At 51.0% G+C, this 17,158-nt stretch overlaps 1 protein-coding gene across 1 annotated transcript in view; it reads left to right on the forward strand.

The window, feature by feature from the left end:
• The first annotated feature begins 305 nt into the window (after window positions 1-305).
• Window positions 306-17,158, forward strand: part of Ssh1 (slingshot protein phosphatase 1) — a 52,812-nt gene continuing 35,959 nt past the window's right edge. Inside the window, exons 1-2 of the mRNA XM_057764386.1 lie at window positions 306-449; window positions 4,706-4,746. Of these exons, the coding sequence (XP_057620369.1) occupies window positions 381-449; window positions 4,706-4,746 (110 nt within the window). The 5' untranslated portion in view covers window positions 306-380. The remainder of the gene's footprint in view (window positions 450-4,705; window positions 4,747-17,158) is intronic.

Raw genomic sequence — 17,158 nt, forward strand, 5'->3', positions numbered from 1 at the left:
GGCTTCTGGATCCTCGACGCCTCGCACTTAGTAGCAGCGGAATAACTTTTCTGAAAGAATAAACGGGTGCGGTTTTACAAAGCCTTGGTTCTGCGAGCCTCCCGGGCCTCAGTTTCCCCACGTTGTGGGCGAGCCGGGCCTCGGATGTGTGGCCAGGGCTGGACTGCTGCAGCCTTCGCGGGGGCGCGCGCGGGCGGACGTGACCGCGCGGAGGGGCCCGCCCCAGGCCGGCCACCGGCGCATGCGCATCACTGCCAGCGTGCTGCGGGCCGGGCGGACGCGGGGGCGGGGGCGGACGCGGGAGGGAGGCTGGAGGAGGGGCGGGCCCGGCGCGGCTGCCCGGCCGGCTGCTGGAGGCCCGGGGCCGGGCCCGCGCCGCGATGGCCCTGGTGACCCTGCAGCGCTCTCCCACGCCCAGCGCCGCATCGTCCTCCGCCAGCAACAGCGAGGTGAGTCCGGCCGCGCCCTCCCGCAAGGTGTGAAGCGGAGGCGCGTCCGCCCTTGGGGTGCGGGCGTCTCGGATCCCGGTGACTGAGCATGCGCGCGGTCGGGGTCGCGCGGGGGGCGGGAGGGCGGCGGATGCTGCTAGCGCGCCAGGCACCGGGAAGGGCTCTGGGTTCGCGGTCCCAAGGTGGGCTCCAGGCCTGGGTTCTATGCTGCTGAGAGTCGGGGTGGATGGAGACCGTCGCGCCCCGGTCCCCAGGACGGCCTGCCCTAGAGTGCACTGCCCCAGCCCTTTCCCTCCACCCCGCCATGAGCCTAAGGCCTCTGAGTAAGCCCCTGAAGACCCAGAGTGCTGCAAGGGACGGCCCGCTGTGCTTGGACTAGCCATCCAGGCCCAGGAAGTTGCCTCTGGAATCTGGGCCCTGTCCCCTGGTTGTGTGTGCTTGCATGAACCTCTGGCTCAACAACCCTGTGTCCCTGTGGTGTTGCGGTTTGGTCTCGTCTTGCCGGGACTGGCAGGCACATTTGCTGGGCGACTGTGAGGTTAAGCCTCCCGGGTCCCTTCTGTCTGAGGCTCTTGAGTTTTATCTACAGGCTGAAGGTTCTGGTTGCCTCTTTTCTTTTCTTTCTTTCTTTTCTTTTTTTTTTTGCACACAATTAGGCAGGGCAACTGAGAAGTTAGATTGTAGTAGAGACTCTTCCCACACAGCTCAGTTCTCCTACATCAGTTTACAGAGTACTCATGTTCTTCCTACAGAACTTCAGGAACATAGGGAAGAGTGTGGCTCCAGAGGACTGTACAGGCCTTTGCAGTCTAAATTTCTCTTTTTTTCTCTCTCCCTCCTGTCTCACCACGGAGCTCTGGTTGGCCTGGTACTATATAGACAAACCTGGACCCAAACTTGGCATTGGCCGCCTGCCTTTGCCGCCCAGCTGCTGGCATTTTAGATGTGCCCTCCACACTTGGCTTTCAGCCTGGATTTCTGACCAACTTCCATATTGTTTTTGGTAACTTAACACCTGATCATTTCCTGTTACTGCCATAGACACGTTTTTAGATTTTAAATCTTTTTTTTTTTTTTTAAGTTGAGATGTAATTCGCAGATCATGAATTTACTTTTGGGAAGTAAATTCAGTTTAGTTGACTCAGACCATGCCCCATCACCGCTAAGTTCAGAAGCTATCAGCACCCCACCTTCCTGGGTCAGCACCCCCACTCCAGGAAGCCCCTCCCTCATCTACTTTCTCTACCTTTGCCTGTTTGGTGTATAGAGTGTTGCCTTTGTCTGGCCTTTCTCTCTCAGCACAGTGGTTTCAGGGTTTATTCAGATTGTGTCATGTGTTCGTATATCATTTCATGAGTGAACAATCCATTACACGAAGGGAAAAGTTTTTCTGGAAATTTATTAGCACATTATTATTGTGTGTTCCAGCTGCTGTACTACATCCTCAGACTATGTTTTGTTTTAAAAAAAAATTGTTTTATTTTAAATTGTGTGTGTGTCTGTGTCTGTCTTTATGTGCACCTGAGTGCAGATGCCCACAGAGACCAGAAGAGGTATTTGGATCCTGTGGAGCTTGGGCTACAGGGGTTTGTGAACTGTAATTACCTAATTCTGTTTTAGTAGATACAAGATCATGCCCCATTACCTCTTAAGTCCTGAAGCTGTTAGCACCCACCCTCCTGGGTCACCACCTGTAGGTGCCTTTGCCCCTCATCCAGGAAGAGTCTCTACTACAATCTACAGTTATTGATGGGGCTGCTAGCATCTGATTTTAGGTCCTCTAGAAGAGCAGGTCCTCTTTTAACTGCTGAGCTGTTTGCAGCTCTGTCTCAGCCTACAAATTAAGTTATTGCAGAGCTTCTCTTTGTATGCCTCTCTGTCCTGAAACTAGCTCTGTAGACCAGGCTGGCCTCGAACTCACAGAGATCCACCTGCCTCTGCCTCCCGAGTGCTGGGATTAAAGTTGTCTGCTACCACTGCCCAACTATATAGGGCAACTTTTTAAAACCAAGTTCCGATGACCAGTTAACAAAGCTCAGCCAAAGGGCTGGGGAATGTCAAATGCTGAAAATGTGAGAAAGAGTCCAGATGTCCAGAGCCAGCGCACCCCAGGGATGTGAAAGGTAGAGACAGGAAACCCCCAGAACAGGCTACATGGCCAGGCTAGTGAGATTAAGAATCCGTTCAGTGAGAAGACCCTGACTCAATATGGAAGACACCAACATAGTTTCCAGCATCTACACACAGTACACATACCTACCTGTATACACACATACATTGCACGCACACACACGTGAATGCATACCACTCACACACACAAGTACACACACATACAAGCACAAGATGATCCAAACAAACCCTAAAGTCCCAGACGGCTTTTTGTTAACTTTAGTGTGTGATGCATTTGTCTCCTGTGATGTAGAAGAGGCTGGGTTGTTCCTGGGTGGCAAGGCTCCCTTCCAGATGTGCAGAAGCTGGAAGCAAGGCAGGGAGGTAGCAGGTGAGCTGTGAGTTGGGAGACCTGGGTCCAGATTGGCTGTGCTTCTGGCCTGCCCATCCTCCACTTGGCTCCTTCTGTCTCAGTCAGCTCGTCTGAGAGGCCTGGATTGCATCTTAAGGATCATGGTCTTCGCCGGCTCTTCTCTGGCATTCCTGACCTTATATCACCTTCCAGTGGAAAACCTCAGAGGGTAACTGAGAAATAAATGGCTGTGGATCCTCTTACCCCCCCCCCCCCCATCGCCACCACTTATCAGAATGCCACTTATGAGTCAGGGACATAGTTTCCTGACACAGCAAGGCTAGCCGTGAAGCCTGGGAAACCAAGAGAAATCACAGCCCTTGGCTTTACAGCAATCCTGTCCTCTCATTTTGTCTTTCCCCACTGTTCCTTCCTTCTGGGTCTTTAATTATCTCACGCTTGTAGTTTCCCTGTTAACCTTATCTGAACTCCTTTGTGAGAACAAGGCGAGCCGAGCCGAGGAATGGCTGCAGCAGCCTTCCTGGAGTGCTTTTGACAAATGTGCAGGGTTCCTCTTTTCTCCCCCCCCAGGCGTAGGCAGGCCTCCAGACTCTTGGGCTGGGCCAGAGTTTCTCAGCCTCCACGCTGACACTGACACTCAGGGCCAGAGCCTTCTCATTTCGCAGCATCCTGTGTTCCCCCCACTAGATGCCAGTAGCACCCTCCAAAAATGCCTCGGTGGCCCCTGATGAACAAATGCTTATATGTGCTGTTTGCTGCTCATTTGCTTCCCTCTGTCCCTGTGGTGTGTGAGCCTTCCCTCGTTTCTTCTCCTCCCTTACAGCCCAGGAGCGAATGTGGTCCATTCCCAGTGTGTGTCTCTGTAAAGTCATACACAGAATCTTCATATAAGGCAAATGCTGGGGCCTTATGATATACTCATTCTTGGTTGAAGTTGCCGCCTCTTGCTGTATATCCTGGATGCCCATTTTCCTTCCTACCTTAGCTCTAGACCCGATTCCTGTTGTCCTTGGCTGCCGGCTGGATCGTCCGCGGTCAGCCTTCTGTCAGTCCTGACCATCACTAGCTCCCAGGTTCTTTTTCACTCAGTGGATTCCTGACGAACACAAGTCCCTCTGGGGCAGCCTTGTGTTTTCTTCCTGTTTTATGTTTTCTCCCAAAAAGAAGTAGTGATGGGGTTAGGGGATGAATTTAGAGTTCAGTGCCTGGCCACCTTCTGTAGAATAGCCTTTTTTGGACAGGCCTGACTGCTAGGTTGTCTGAGCTGCTCTTAAATTCCCAGCTCAAGCAGTGCCCCTGCCTCAGCCTGTTTAGTAGCTAGGATGACAGGTGTGTGGCCCCGCTTTGGAATGGATTTTTAAGCTGGACTTACTCTGGCTTGACAGAGAAATAGACTTCCTTAAAACATTGCCCTGTTTCCCTTAAGAGCAAAACCAAAATAAGACTCAGAGGCAAGTGTGTCTGAGAGCTGAGGGCTGAAAGCATGTGTTGGGTGGCAGAGCCTCAGATTCAGTCAGGGGACTGTGACAAGAATTGGGGTAAGCATTCGGAGAATGGCGGTAAGCATTCAGAGAATGGGGCTAAGCATTCAGGAACCTGCAAACGTGGTGGGAATGACTCGAGCTACACATCAGGTTGGCAAGGAGAGGGCAGGGGTGTGACGAACACGTCAGCCTCCTTCCTGGATGCCTTTATCTTTTCCCGGCACCCGGGGGAGCCTGCTGTCAGGGCTGATAGCAGCGTCTGTAGGGTTACATTCTCTTTCTCTCCGCAGTTGGAGGCTGGCAGTGATGAGGAACGGAAGTTGAACCTCAGGTGAGCCCACTTGTGTTTGTTCTTAGGTCTCGCAGACAGGTAAGGAGCAGTGTTGCTGCGCTTGAAAAATCTGATGCTTTACCTGTGTGAAAGTGTCCTAATGGAAGCCGGGAACGGTGCTGGGCAATGGTGCTGCATGCTTGTAATGTCACCCCTTGGGAGGGATGTGCATCTCTGAGTTCGAGGCTAGCCAAGGCTACAAGGTGAGCTACTACTATATGAGTTACTGCTTGTAGTGCACACCTCGAATTCCAGCAGTTGATGAACAGGAGGTTTGCAGGTTGAAGGTCAGCTTGGGCTGCATAGTGAGAACTTGCCTGAAAAAACAAACAAACAAAAAAAAAAACGAAAGAAAGAAGGGAAGCAGCTTGGACTTACATAGTAAGACCCCTATCTTTAAAAAAATAAAAAGCTGTGGCTGTGGCTCAGCGACAAAGCCCTCGCCTATTGTTCACAAGGCCGTGGGTCCATCCGCAGCACTGCAATAAATGAAAAAGTTAAGTAAGAAAACATACGTGTTCAGCTGCTCACTGCTTCAGGTGGGAGGAAGTGCTAGTGATGAAACACAGGGCCCCAAGCACGCTAAGCAAATTCTCTGCTGCTAAACGACGCTCCCGCCCCGTAACTGCTTAACTTATCCTTTGGAAAAGAAGGCAAATAGGCAAATAGCTCCTTTTTCTGTGTTCTACTTCATTTTCTTTTTGTTGTTGATGTTTTGTGTGTGTGTGTGTGTGTGTGAGTGAGTGTGTGTGTGTGTGAGAGAGCGAGAGCGAGAGAGAGAGAAAGAAAGAGAGAGAGAACAACTTGCAACAATCAGTTTTCTCCTCCCTGTGGGTCCCAGGGTTAGAATTCAGGCCCTCAGGCTTGGCAGCAAGCACATTTGCTGCCCCGCCCCCTTCAGCCCCTGATAGATTTTCTTGCAGAAGTTCCTGTTTGTGTTTGATAATCACTACACAATGCCCTCTGCTTTTCATCCTGCTTTCGACAAGCTGCTACTTTTGAAGTCACAGCATGGTTTCTTGGAAGTAGATGCTCAACTTACTCCGTCAGTTCACGTGAGGTGGGCTTGTTCTGTGAGATTGTGACCCACCTATAACCGTGCTCACTTAGAGTGTTCCTGAGAACTGGAGAAGGCTCAGCGGTTAAGAGCACTGGTTGCTCTTGCAGAGTACCTGAGTTTGGTTCCCAGGACCAACGTGGACATTCACAGCCACTTGTAACTCCAGTTCCAGGGGATCTGACTCCCTCTCTGGCCTTGGGCACCAGGCATGCATGGGTGCTTAGGGATACATGCAGGCAAAATTCCCAGACACATAAAATAATAATACATTAAAAAAAAATTAACTGGGTGGTGGTGGCTCATATCTTTAATCCCCGCACTCGGAAGGCAGAGGCAGGCAGATCTCTGTGAGGTCGAGGTCAGCCTGATCTACAGAGCAAGTTCAGGACTGGCTCCATAGTTACTGAGAAACCATGTCTCAAATAAATAAATAATATTCCCTTAAGATGTAGTCATCAGTTACTGTATTCACTCAGGGACACCAAAGTCACCTTACTTTTCTTTGCCAGAACTGCTGGGTCCCTTCTCTTTGTCCACCTGAAGTCTGAACAATTGCTGAATATAAATATGTAAATGCAGCACACAAACTTTCAGGTATTTTCTTTTTTTTACAAACTTTTATTAATTTAAAGATTTCTTTATTTTATGTGTATGAGTGTTTTGTGTGCACGTATATATACCACATTCATGCCTGTGTTGTGAGCCACTATGTGGGTGCTGGGAACTGAACCTGGGGTCATCCTCAGGGGCAACAGATGCTCTCAATGACTGAGCCAGCCCCTCAGGGATATTCTTTTCAAAGAAAAGTCTGTTTTATTGTGGGAGAATCAAGATCAGTAATTGTAAAGGAAGGAAGGGTCTGAAATGGTACTCGGTGCTGTTGGGTACTGTGCTCCGGTGCTCTGCTTACACTCTTACAGAAGCGCTAGAAGTACATCCCGTCTGTCTTTGGTCTTCTTAAGTTTGAGTGAAGGGAGGACGTCTTCTCCTCTGACCAGGCCTGTGTTATTTGTGAGCGTGACACATGTGGGAACCCTGTTCTGCAGGAGTCATCGCGATAGCTACAGCAGTTGCCAGAGCCTTGTTGGCCATGCTGTGCTGGATGTAGGACAAATTGACTCTTCCACCCTTGGTTTTAAAACTTCCAAGGCTGGAGACGCTGACTACTGGGGGCAGTAATGGGCTGCTTTTTGCTACATAGTATCTGTGTGTAGGAGGGCCTGTGGAATCTGGATGTTGGGTGCAGGCCCGGAACTGGGAGGAGAGCTCCTTGAGGGTGGTGGGGCCCCAGAGCCTCTGCAGCTTCCTGTGCCTTCCTGCAACTCTTCCCTTGGGTCAGAATTCCTTCTACCCTCCACCCATCCCTTCCTCTCTGGGCATTGAGCCAGAGAGAACATTGAACTAGCTTTGTCTTTAATTGCCCTTAATTAACAGAATGCATAGTGCTTGAAGATGTTTGTAGCCAAGAACTTAGAAAGAGCCGTGATAAGAAGCTGCGTCTGTGGTCCTTTCTTACTAATAAAAGGGAAACTGCTTGACGTGGAGCCTTCGGGAACCTGACAGGAGATGGAGTTGGTGTCTTAGTGGACAGTGACATCTCTGTATTCCAAGTGATGGATCCCAAGCTCAAGTTCTGTGCTTGAAATATTCTGCAGAGTCAGGTGTCTGTGGCATGGCTGTGCAAGCCTGTCACCCCAGTTCTCTAGAGGCTGCGGCAGGAAGATCTCTGGTGCCTGCAGAGTTCAGGGGAAGCCAGGGTTGCATCACAAGACCGGCTTAGAAACAAAGACACGCACGCGTGCACGCACACACAGGCACCCGAGGCCCTCTGGCTGTCCAGATGAGCCAGTTCTTTTGGACCCACAGGTGAAGGAACTGACTGAAGAACTCAAGGCAGCTCCAGAACCAGAACCCAGAACTCCCCTTGGCTTCATTCCAGCTCCTGGAATGTCGCCCATCCAGGCAGAGCTGGGCCCTTTGCACAACAGGATTCCAAAGCCACTGTGGCCCCAGGGAGAGCCTCAAACTGGAGTGAGGTCCTGGGTTTTCATGAAGGAGAGGGGTGTGTCCTTAACCTTCCTTTTCGTCTTCTTGACTCGCCTTGATAGTTTACCCCCACTTTTCAGGCAAAGGACACCATCCTGCTTTCTAACAAGGAAGTTCTGTGTCTAGGTTTGACCTTTGACAGCTGTTCTTTCAGACACTGCTCACTCCCGTTTCAGATCTCCTCTCTGTCTCCTAGAAAACAAAACAAACGTGGAATGGTGGAGCGGCCAGGTGGTTTTGTTTGAGGCAGAAGAGTGGAGGAGAGATTTCTCTTTGCTTTGTATTGGCCCAGAATGGTAAACAGCCATTATTCACTGTGCAAGGTTCAGGGAAAGACTGAAGCCTGCCATGTAGGGTGGGCGTGCTCCCTTAGCTCTCTTCTGTCTTTGGTTACAGTTGGACCTCTGTACCCTTGGGTTCTGTATACCAGTGTCAATAACAATGGATTGAAGGTTTAAATGTTACAATGTTGCTGGCATGTACTTAGTCCTAAAGCCTTACCAGGGTGCAGTTTTGTTTTGTTTTGTTTTTAAACTCATTTGACTCATTCACTAGGCAATCCAGTGTAGCAACTGTTTACCCTTATTTACATTGTAGTACAGATTGCCAGAGTGTGCACACCTGCATGCTTGTTTTCACAGGAGGAATCCCCCCATCCTATAGATACAGTGTGCACACCTGCATGCTTGTTTTCACAGGAGGACTCCCCTCATCCTATAGGTACAGAGTGTGCACACCTGCATGCTTGTTTTCACAGGAGGACTTCCTCCATCCTATAGATACAGTGTGCACACCTGCATGCTTGTTTTCACAGGAGGACTCCCCCCATCCTATAGGTACAGAGTGTGCACTCCTTTATGTTTTCACAGGAGGAATCCCCCATCCCTATAGATACAGAGTGTGCACACCTGCATGCTTGTTTTCACAGGAGGACTCCCCCCATCCTATAGGTACAGAGTGTGCACACCTGCATTTTGTTTTCACGGGAGGACTCCCCCATCCCTATAGATAACGAGGGGCAGCTGTGGTGGTGTGCGCTTCAAGGTCATGTAAGAGATTAGATTGGCTTGTCTATTTGCATTACTGAAACCCAGTCAGTCTTCTGGGTCTCCCTGACTCCTCCTTCCCATGTCTCTTGGGTAGTGCCATTCTCTCTCCCAGTCCCCCACATCACTGTGTTCTGCCTTTCTTTCCTCACACTGCCCACATCCTGTATTTTGGGTCCCTGAGCTGATCCCCTAAGCTGTGTCTTTGACAGTAGGTTACATTTCTCAGTTCCTGCATCTCACATGTGACTTCCCTGGTCCCAGAGAGAGCAGGTAGCTCTTGTCTCTCCGTGATGGACGCTGCCCCCCTACCACTCCTGTTGCAGCTCTCTGTGATTTTTGTCACATCTCTTGCCACCAGTGCCCTTCTTACTGATATGGATGAGTTCTCTTCCCACACATGGTCTTTGCGTAGTTGAAGGGGATGAAGATTGGGCTCTGTAGTTATTATAAACGTGTGAGGTAGCGGGTTGTGGGTGATGAGCGTCTGTGTAGATCCCAGCCCCCCCACTGTACCAAGCTCTTTACCCTGAGAAGTCCTGGCCTTTGCTTCTGTGGGGCTCACGTGTGGACTGGAAAACAGCTTCCTGGGGCTGGTTAGTAGCTGGTGGAGAGTTCCTATGTGAGATCAGATGTGTGCTTGTTGGTTATGTGTAACCTTAGTATCTTTATCAGATGTGACTGCGGGCACAGGAAAATGAGTGGATCTGTATGAGAAGGTCGCCAAGGTGTCCTGGCTACATTTCCTGTGGGATGCTGGGGCATCTGGGGTCTGACTTTGGCAGTTTCTCTGAGTACCTTTGGAAGGTCATCAGGCATTGAGACAAGGAAGATGGTTCCTTGTGGTGGTCCCCCAACCCCGTAGTGACCCCCTGGCCTTCTGTATATGCACCTGGCTGCTGGCCTCTTCTGGAAGCAGTGTGGTTAAGACCATGGTGTCAGTGAGCATGTGGCCCTGCTGACAGTGTCTCCTGGCTCCCTCACTGTCCTGGGAGCCCCTCAGGCTGGCATGAGGCACCATGGTTGTGTGCCAGGTGGGACACTGGGGAAGTGAGTGAGGATCACAAGTGGGCTCTCTTCTTTAGTGTTTCAGGGCCACAGACATGTCCATTTTCTTTTGTTCCTGTCAACCTGCCCCGTGGATGTCTGGGTCAAAGCAGCAAGCTTGACCATCTGGGTTCCTTTTGGTTTTGGAGGTAATCCATAAGCTCCCTTATCCCGCTTTCCTCTCTTGTCACACACTCCGTCACCTGGTGGCCTTGACTTGGAGTTCCCCAGGAGACTCCACTCTGGAGCTGCTGGGCGCGAGGCTGCTCTCTGTCCCCGCCCTGCAGTATCAGATTGGACCAACATGTCCTGCTCTGCAGACCGTTTTGCTGGCTGCCATTTGAAAACACTGCTTGTGGCCTGCCCACACTTTGGTCCTCCTCCGCTTTGTTCGAGGGTTTGTTTCAGAGGGTTTTCCAGCCTCTGTTGACACTCTGCCGGGTGAAGTCCTCTGAGTGTGGAATATCCCCTGTGTGCTCTGTGAGGGAGATGGCTTGGGCAGTGTGTCAGTCACCTGCTGCTGAGGAGCAGCTTGCTAGAGACTTAACAGCTGACTCGCTGGGAACTATACGTTTGTTGCTTGGCGGTAGCAGTTTGTGGTTGTGTGAGAAATCAGCCTTGCTCAGCAGGGTTGGAGATCCTTGAAGGCCTCTCCTGACTGACTGTGCATAGCCTTAGTGCCTGGTGTGCTTCTGGGTGGCCTGTGGAGTCTTACAGGTCAGACTTTCTGTCTTATGAGCTATGATCTTGAGCTACCCAGGAACAACAGTTTCTTCTGACATTTCCCTCTACAGTTTGGTGACAGTCTGTTTGTCAGTCTCTGTACACCTGTGTCCCAGTCTCTGTACACCTGTGTCCCAATCTGCACCTGTGTCCCAGTCTGCACCTGTAGGTCAATCTCTGTACACCTGTGTCCCAGTCTGCACCTGTAGGTCAGTCTCTGTACATCTGTGTCCCAGTCTGCACCTGTGTCCCAGTCTGCACCTGTAGGTCAATCTCTGTACACCTGTGTCCCAGTCTGCACCTGTAGGTCAATCTCTGTACACCTGTGTCCCAGTCTGCACCTGTAAGTCAGTCTCTGTACACCTGTGTCCCAGTCTGCATCTGTGTCCCAGTCTGCACCTGTAGGTCAATCTCTGTACACCTGTGCCCCAGTCTGCATCTGTGTCCCAGTCTGCACCTGTAGGTCAGTCTCTGTACACCTGTGTCCCAGTCTGCACCTGTAGGTCAATCTCTGTACACCTGTGTCCCAGTCTGCACCTGTAGGTCAATCTCCGTACACCTGTGTCCCAGTCTGCACCTGTAGGTCAATCTCCGTACACCTGTGTCCCAGTCTGCACCTGTAGATCAATCTCTGTACACCTGTGTTCCAGTCTGCACCTGTAGGTCAATCTCTGTATAACTCTGTGCCAGTCTGCTTAGGATCTTCTTGTTAACAAACACCTCCTGAGCAACTACTGTGTGCCTGGTTTTGTTCTGGCAGCTGGGATTATAGCCATGGGCAAGATGGATCTGCCTCAAAAGGCATTGGGAGACAAGACAAGGAAGAAGATAAACAAGTCCAGTAATGGTGTGTCACACTCGCTAAGAGAAAGGCACAGTGGAAGGGGATGCTTAGGTCACACTCCATCCTGCTGCTGACTTTATATTCAGTATCTCATTTCATCTCTGCAGAAGTCTTGGAAGGAGGACACAATTCTAGGTTCTACCTAAATCAAACATGATGTAGCCCTCTCCTCATGGGGTAACCAGGGCAAACCATGCAGAAGCAATCCTGTGCTTACTTGGAGCCTGGGTGTGGGCAGTGGGCTTGAAGCAGCATTTGTCCTCACTGTGCTGTTCTGACGGCACGGGCATCAGTTACCCTCCTTGCTGATGAGACAAATTACTTGACAGAGCAACACAACGGGGGAAGGGTTGATTTTACCTCAGTTTGGAGGCCAACAGTTCCGCCATGGTGGAGAAGGCATAGCTGTGGGCAGCTGTGTGGCAGTAGGAGCATGGGGCAGCCTGCTCACATTAAGGGCCAGAAAGATGGTTCAAGGGGTAAAGGCACCTGCTGTCGAGCTCACTGACCCGAGTTCAATCCCTGGGACCCACATGGTAGACAATAAGAACTCCTTCATGTTGTCCTCTGACTGCTTCATGAAAGTTGTGCCCTGTGTTCACATGCACTCACACACATACAGGCAATGAAACATAGACATTGTAACAAAATAGTAAAAAGCATTTAAGTAGCAATGTATTTGTTAAATATCTGTACTTGGGGTTTTCTGTTTCATTCAGTGGTTTCAAATCTGGGAACTATGTTACTGACTGGGAAAGTGGATGTTTCTTGGCCACTGCATCCAATCATCAAGTTAAAAGACACTGGCAGGGCAGATTTACAACCAGTGGTCCCGGATGGAGGTGGAAAACAAGCCCTGGACTTTGACCTTGAATAAAGGATTGGTACCTAGTAGAGCTGTGGGTTGCTTTCTCTCTTGGCCTCGTGGGGAAGTAGGGGGGGGGAGGGTAGGCTTGCGCAGAGACCTGGAGTAGACAGGCTTCTGAAGACCACGGGAGAAGGGCAGAGGATGCACTGTGGGATGTGGGAGATGTAAGTGAGCGCTCGCTAGACTCCAAAGTCAGATGAGTGCTTGGTTGGTATGTGTACAGGCTAATTGTGGCTACTCCAGGCAGGTTGTTAGCACACGTTTTAATTCTAGATGGTGACACATGACTGAAAGCTCTGGGACTGAGGAGGAATGTTGACGACAGCGACTGGGAGCTGTGCAGCTGGGCGGACGGCCAGAGATGGGCAGAGCGCGCCCTGCTATTCTGCTATGTTGCCGCAGCTAGTCTCGCGGAGGGTGGAGTGCTGGGGGCTGCACTCGGGCTCGAGAGTGTACAACAGGCATCCTACCGCTGTCTCCTCTTACGAGTTTTCTTTGTCCTTGTAGCCATTGCTGGACTGGAATTGTGTAGACCAGACTGGCCTCAAACTCAGGAGACCCTCCTGTTTGCCGCCCAAGTGCTGGGACTAAAGGCTCACTACATACCGCGTGTTAATGAAATACCAGTTCAGTTCACTGGGCACACGGGCCGTATTTGAATTGTGCAGTAGATTCTTATGCTAGCAATTTGCCCTCAGGGATAAAGAAGGCCTGAGGCAGATGGTCCTGGAAACCGAGGAAGGTAGAGCTTCCGGAAAGATTGTGCCACACCGAGCAATGAATGCCGGGTGGGCTTCACGTCACGGAAAGCCATGAGCACCTGGGACAACTGAGAGCATCCCAATTTTGGAATTTCTGAGTTGTTTAAAAAATATTGTCTTCACATTCCTGTTGATTCTGGCTGGCTGGGTTACTTCTGCTGCCATAAAGTTTGCATACAATGCCCCCTTTATACCTCAGCCCTTGGTAAGGAGGCTTAGGGCCCAGCAAGCCCAGTGAGGAAAGACACACAGCAGGGGCGCTGTATTCAGGCCTGAGGGCTCTTGAGGGCCATGGATGGACATCTTAAGGTCTGCAGAGCTGTGTTCAGACTCACTGAGTATCTTACCTAAGCAGAAACAAAAGTCTTGCTCTTGTGAGCTCTCTGATAGTCTGAGCTGCCAGCTCCTGCCAGCTGGGTATGAAGGAGGGCTATGTGGCTCTCAGAAAATGTCTCTGGCTGTCTACAATGCCTCTGGACATTCCTTGTCTCTGAGGGGAAGCCTACGCCTCCAGCCAGACAATGCATGGCCCAGTAGCAAAGACATTAGCAATTGGCCCTGCCAGCATTTTTCTTCCATAACCCCTTTCCAAGCCACCGTGTCCTCCAGAGAACCCCAGTGTCGTCCCGCCTCCTACACACAGGTACCCATTTGGGGCACGAGTTGAATATGTGTTTTCTTGTACTTCTGAAGGTGTTTGGAACCAGGCCAGGTGCTTGAAGGCAGAGAATAGATGTCTAGGGCAGCAAGGGTTCTCTGTGACACTGAGCCACAGAAGGATGCCATGGAGAAGCTGGAAAGAACTTTCCATCCCATCTGCAGCCTTTTCCTGATCTGTCTCTCAATAGTCTCCATCCTTCTTCACAGCCTCAACTTCTGGAGCTGTGAATCCATCTAAATGTTAAGGTGCACCTTAACTTCAGGATAGGCAGTACCGCTGTCCTGGGGATGGGGCAGGTAGGGCACTGAGATGTTGGGGGCGTCTCCAGCCCCTCCTGCTGTTGGCTCTACAACCTCCAACAGTTCATTCTCCCAGCATGGATCTTTTGTCAGCAGAATGGCATTGCAAGAATTAGGTGTAGCAATGGAGTGTGAGCTCTCTAGACTGTAAAGCACCCTTCATGGTCACTCTGGGATGCCGAGAGCTTCTTATGCTAGCAGATTAATGACTGCACCGCAAACCAGGAGTTTGCTTCAAGGCCTTCCACATTTTCGAGCTCGAGTGTATGTGTCTACTTAGTGGTCAAGGTCTCAGAAACACAAGAAGCCTACCTTGAACACTTGATCAGCCTGTCCTTGCTGCTCCCGCAGTGTCTCTCCATCCCTGCTCAGTGAAGAAGGACAGAATGATGTCTCCTGTCCCACAGCCTTGGTGGTGGTGGCAGTGGGCAGATGATGTGACTCCCTGGGCACATGGAAGCACTCTGTAGCCAAGCCTTCCTAGCCTGGAGGTGTCTCTGCAAGCCATTCCTTGGTCTTTGCTGTGCCTTCTGCATCTGGACGCTTGGAAGGGAGTGCGACACAATGTGTGTCCTGGCTTCTTGGTGATACTGCGTGGGCTCCCAGAGCAGGTGTGTGCAGGGGCTGCAGCTGTGCCAGCATCTGGAAACCCCCACTGAGTTGAGACAGTCGGTGTGGGGCACGTGGATGGGAGTGAGTCCCAGTGGTAAAGACGTGTGTTCCTGGATGAACTGAGTAAGAAGTGTGTGATTCAGTCACTCCTCCAGTGAGGACTAAGTGACCACTGGAGCTGGGAGAAGCTTCCGGACAAGCCCTTCCAGGGGCTCCTGCTCAGCGCTTCCTCCCTCAGGGACACTGACCCGGGTCTCCAGCTCTTCCTGTGTCACACCCTGCCAGGGTCCTGTCCTTAACCTGTAAATTAAGGCTTTCAGCATCTCCAGCCCTCCCGGGTCAGAGATTTGCTTTGGCTTTGCAGCTTGGCCTGCTGGGACACCTTGTACCTCTCACAGATGCTCACATAAGTACATGTGAGTCCCTCCATCTGCAGTGGCCCAAGCTGAGGGTCACCAGGCACCTCAAGTAGCCATAAATGTGAGTCAAGCTTTTTTTTTTTTGGATGTTAAGCTGCTTTTGAAAATGCCTTGTTAACTACCCGTGGCAGCCGCCCACAACCCTGCCTGGTGAGATGGGTGGGGATTTGAAAGAAAGCTATGCCCTGCGACCTCCTCCTATATGTGGTTTTGACCCAGGATGGGGTCCTTTCATTGGGTTTTGGTTCTTGGTGGCCAGCTGTTTTCCCTCCTGGTTCCTAGTGCTCACCAATTGCTTGTTCCAAGGCCTGCAGTAAAGCCCGTGGGCGTGTCATGACTGCAGAACCCTCAGCTGCTTCCCTTCTTCTGAATGGACCCTTTTCATCAGGAAATGCTGGGACAAGGGCCTTTTTAAGCCAAAATATCAGAAAAAGGCGAGGGCCACAAGAGCCACTTGCTCTTTGGGTGGGACCATCATCCAAGGAGAACTCCAGTGTTGCCCTGGAAAGCCCCACTGCCTCTTACCGGGCTGGCCTGTACTTGTGGACAGCGGGGCCTCTTCAGGCACCGTCTGTTTGAGCAGGATTACTACAGACGTGAATGCCGCTACCATGGAACTTTATCTTTCCGACTTCTGTGTCTTCCTTCGGCCAACCCAGTACCTCTGCCGTTCAGAGGTGTCCAGTCCGCATTAGTACGTAAGCCGCAGCCGACTCGTGTTCTCCCTGGGAGCTGTTTCGGATGACAGTCTGTGTGTGAGAGAGAGGCGGGACTTGGGAATTGAAGGTCATATTTTCCTCACTGCACAGTCTTCCCCGGGGTAGCAGGCAGTGTCTGCTGACCGACTTGTGCTGCCGAGACGAAAGCCTGGAGCAAGGCTGTGGGACAGGCTTGAGACTTCCCAGGGCAGTGGAGGAGGAAGAGGGCGCTGCCTCTGTCTGTGTCTCTTGGGACTCAAAAATCTCTTGTAAGAAGGATTTGGTGGGGTTTTGGGGGGTGTTTATTTATTTATTTTGTCTACTATCTGGGATGGCATGCTTTCTTGCCCTGGGTACCCACAGAAAAGTGTGTGATGTTACTGACATTGATGTCTGAGAGGATTCCCTGGAGGGGCCCTGGGGTCTCAGGTCACAGGGTCACAGGTCACAGGGTCTTGAGCTTCTTGGTATCAGGAACTCAACATAGAAAACCAGGAGCCAGCTGTCTGTTTTGGGCAGTGCTCTTCAGCCAACTCTGAACACCAGACTCTGTGCCAGCAGTGGCCCAGTACACAGCCTAGAAGCCAGGCAGTGGAGCTTTATGAAGCCTAGAAGCTTCATCTTGTCTGTGGTCTCCCATCCTTTCCACAGCATCCTGGACTCAGCCTGAGGGTCATCTTGGCCACTGGCGTTCTGCTATTTCCTGTATATTTCCAGGACACGGGACCTTGCAGCCCTCAAAGCAATGGGGCTCCCTGCAGCGTTCAGGCTGGCTGTTGACGGTAACTGAGGTGGTGCCAGGGCCCTAATGAACCCCATGGGTGGAGGGGAAGGCCCCTTCTTATCAGAACAGAGGAACAGCTAACTTCAGAGTAGGTCACAGGGCGCGCGCAGTCTGCTCTTTATCATTGTCCCCTTTTTTTTCCAAAGGAAATACAAGGGAAACCAAGGGGAATTTTGGCTCTTGGTTTCCAAGGCAAAGGTCACTGTTCATGGTTGGCTGTTTCCAGCTTGCTCTGGTTTCTGCTCAATCTGAGGTGTTGGTTTTTTGATTGTTTTTTGTTTTGTTGGGTTTTTTGTTTGTTTGTTTTTCAAATTAGTGAACAAAAAGAGTTGATGTTGGCTTTGAAAATCAACTCCCGCAGCTGCTTTGATCAACTGGCGATTGTTTTAAGTTTCCTGGGCTCAGCTCTTGGTGATTCTTGGACAGGTGTAATGGGGATCTGAATATCTGAAAACTCCATTGTAAAACTGAGTAGGAAAGATGTGCACATGGGAATCTGCAGCGGACAGGAGGAGACACAGGGTGCTTGCAGGGTGTCTGCTAA

Source organism: Chionomys nivalis, chromosome 3, assembly GCF_950005125.1.
Source record: "Chionomys nivalis chromosome 3, mChiNiv1.1, whole genome shotgun sequence".
In the NCBI taxonomy this organism is placed as follows: Eukaryota; Metazoa; Chordata; class Mammalia; order Rodentia; family Cricetidae; genus Chionomys; species Chionomys nivalis.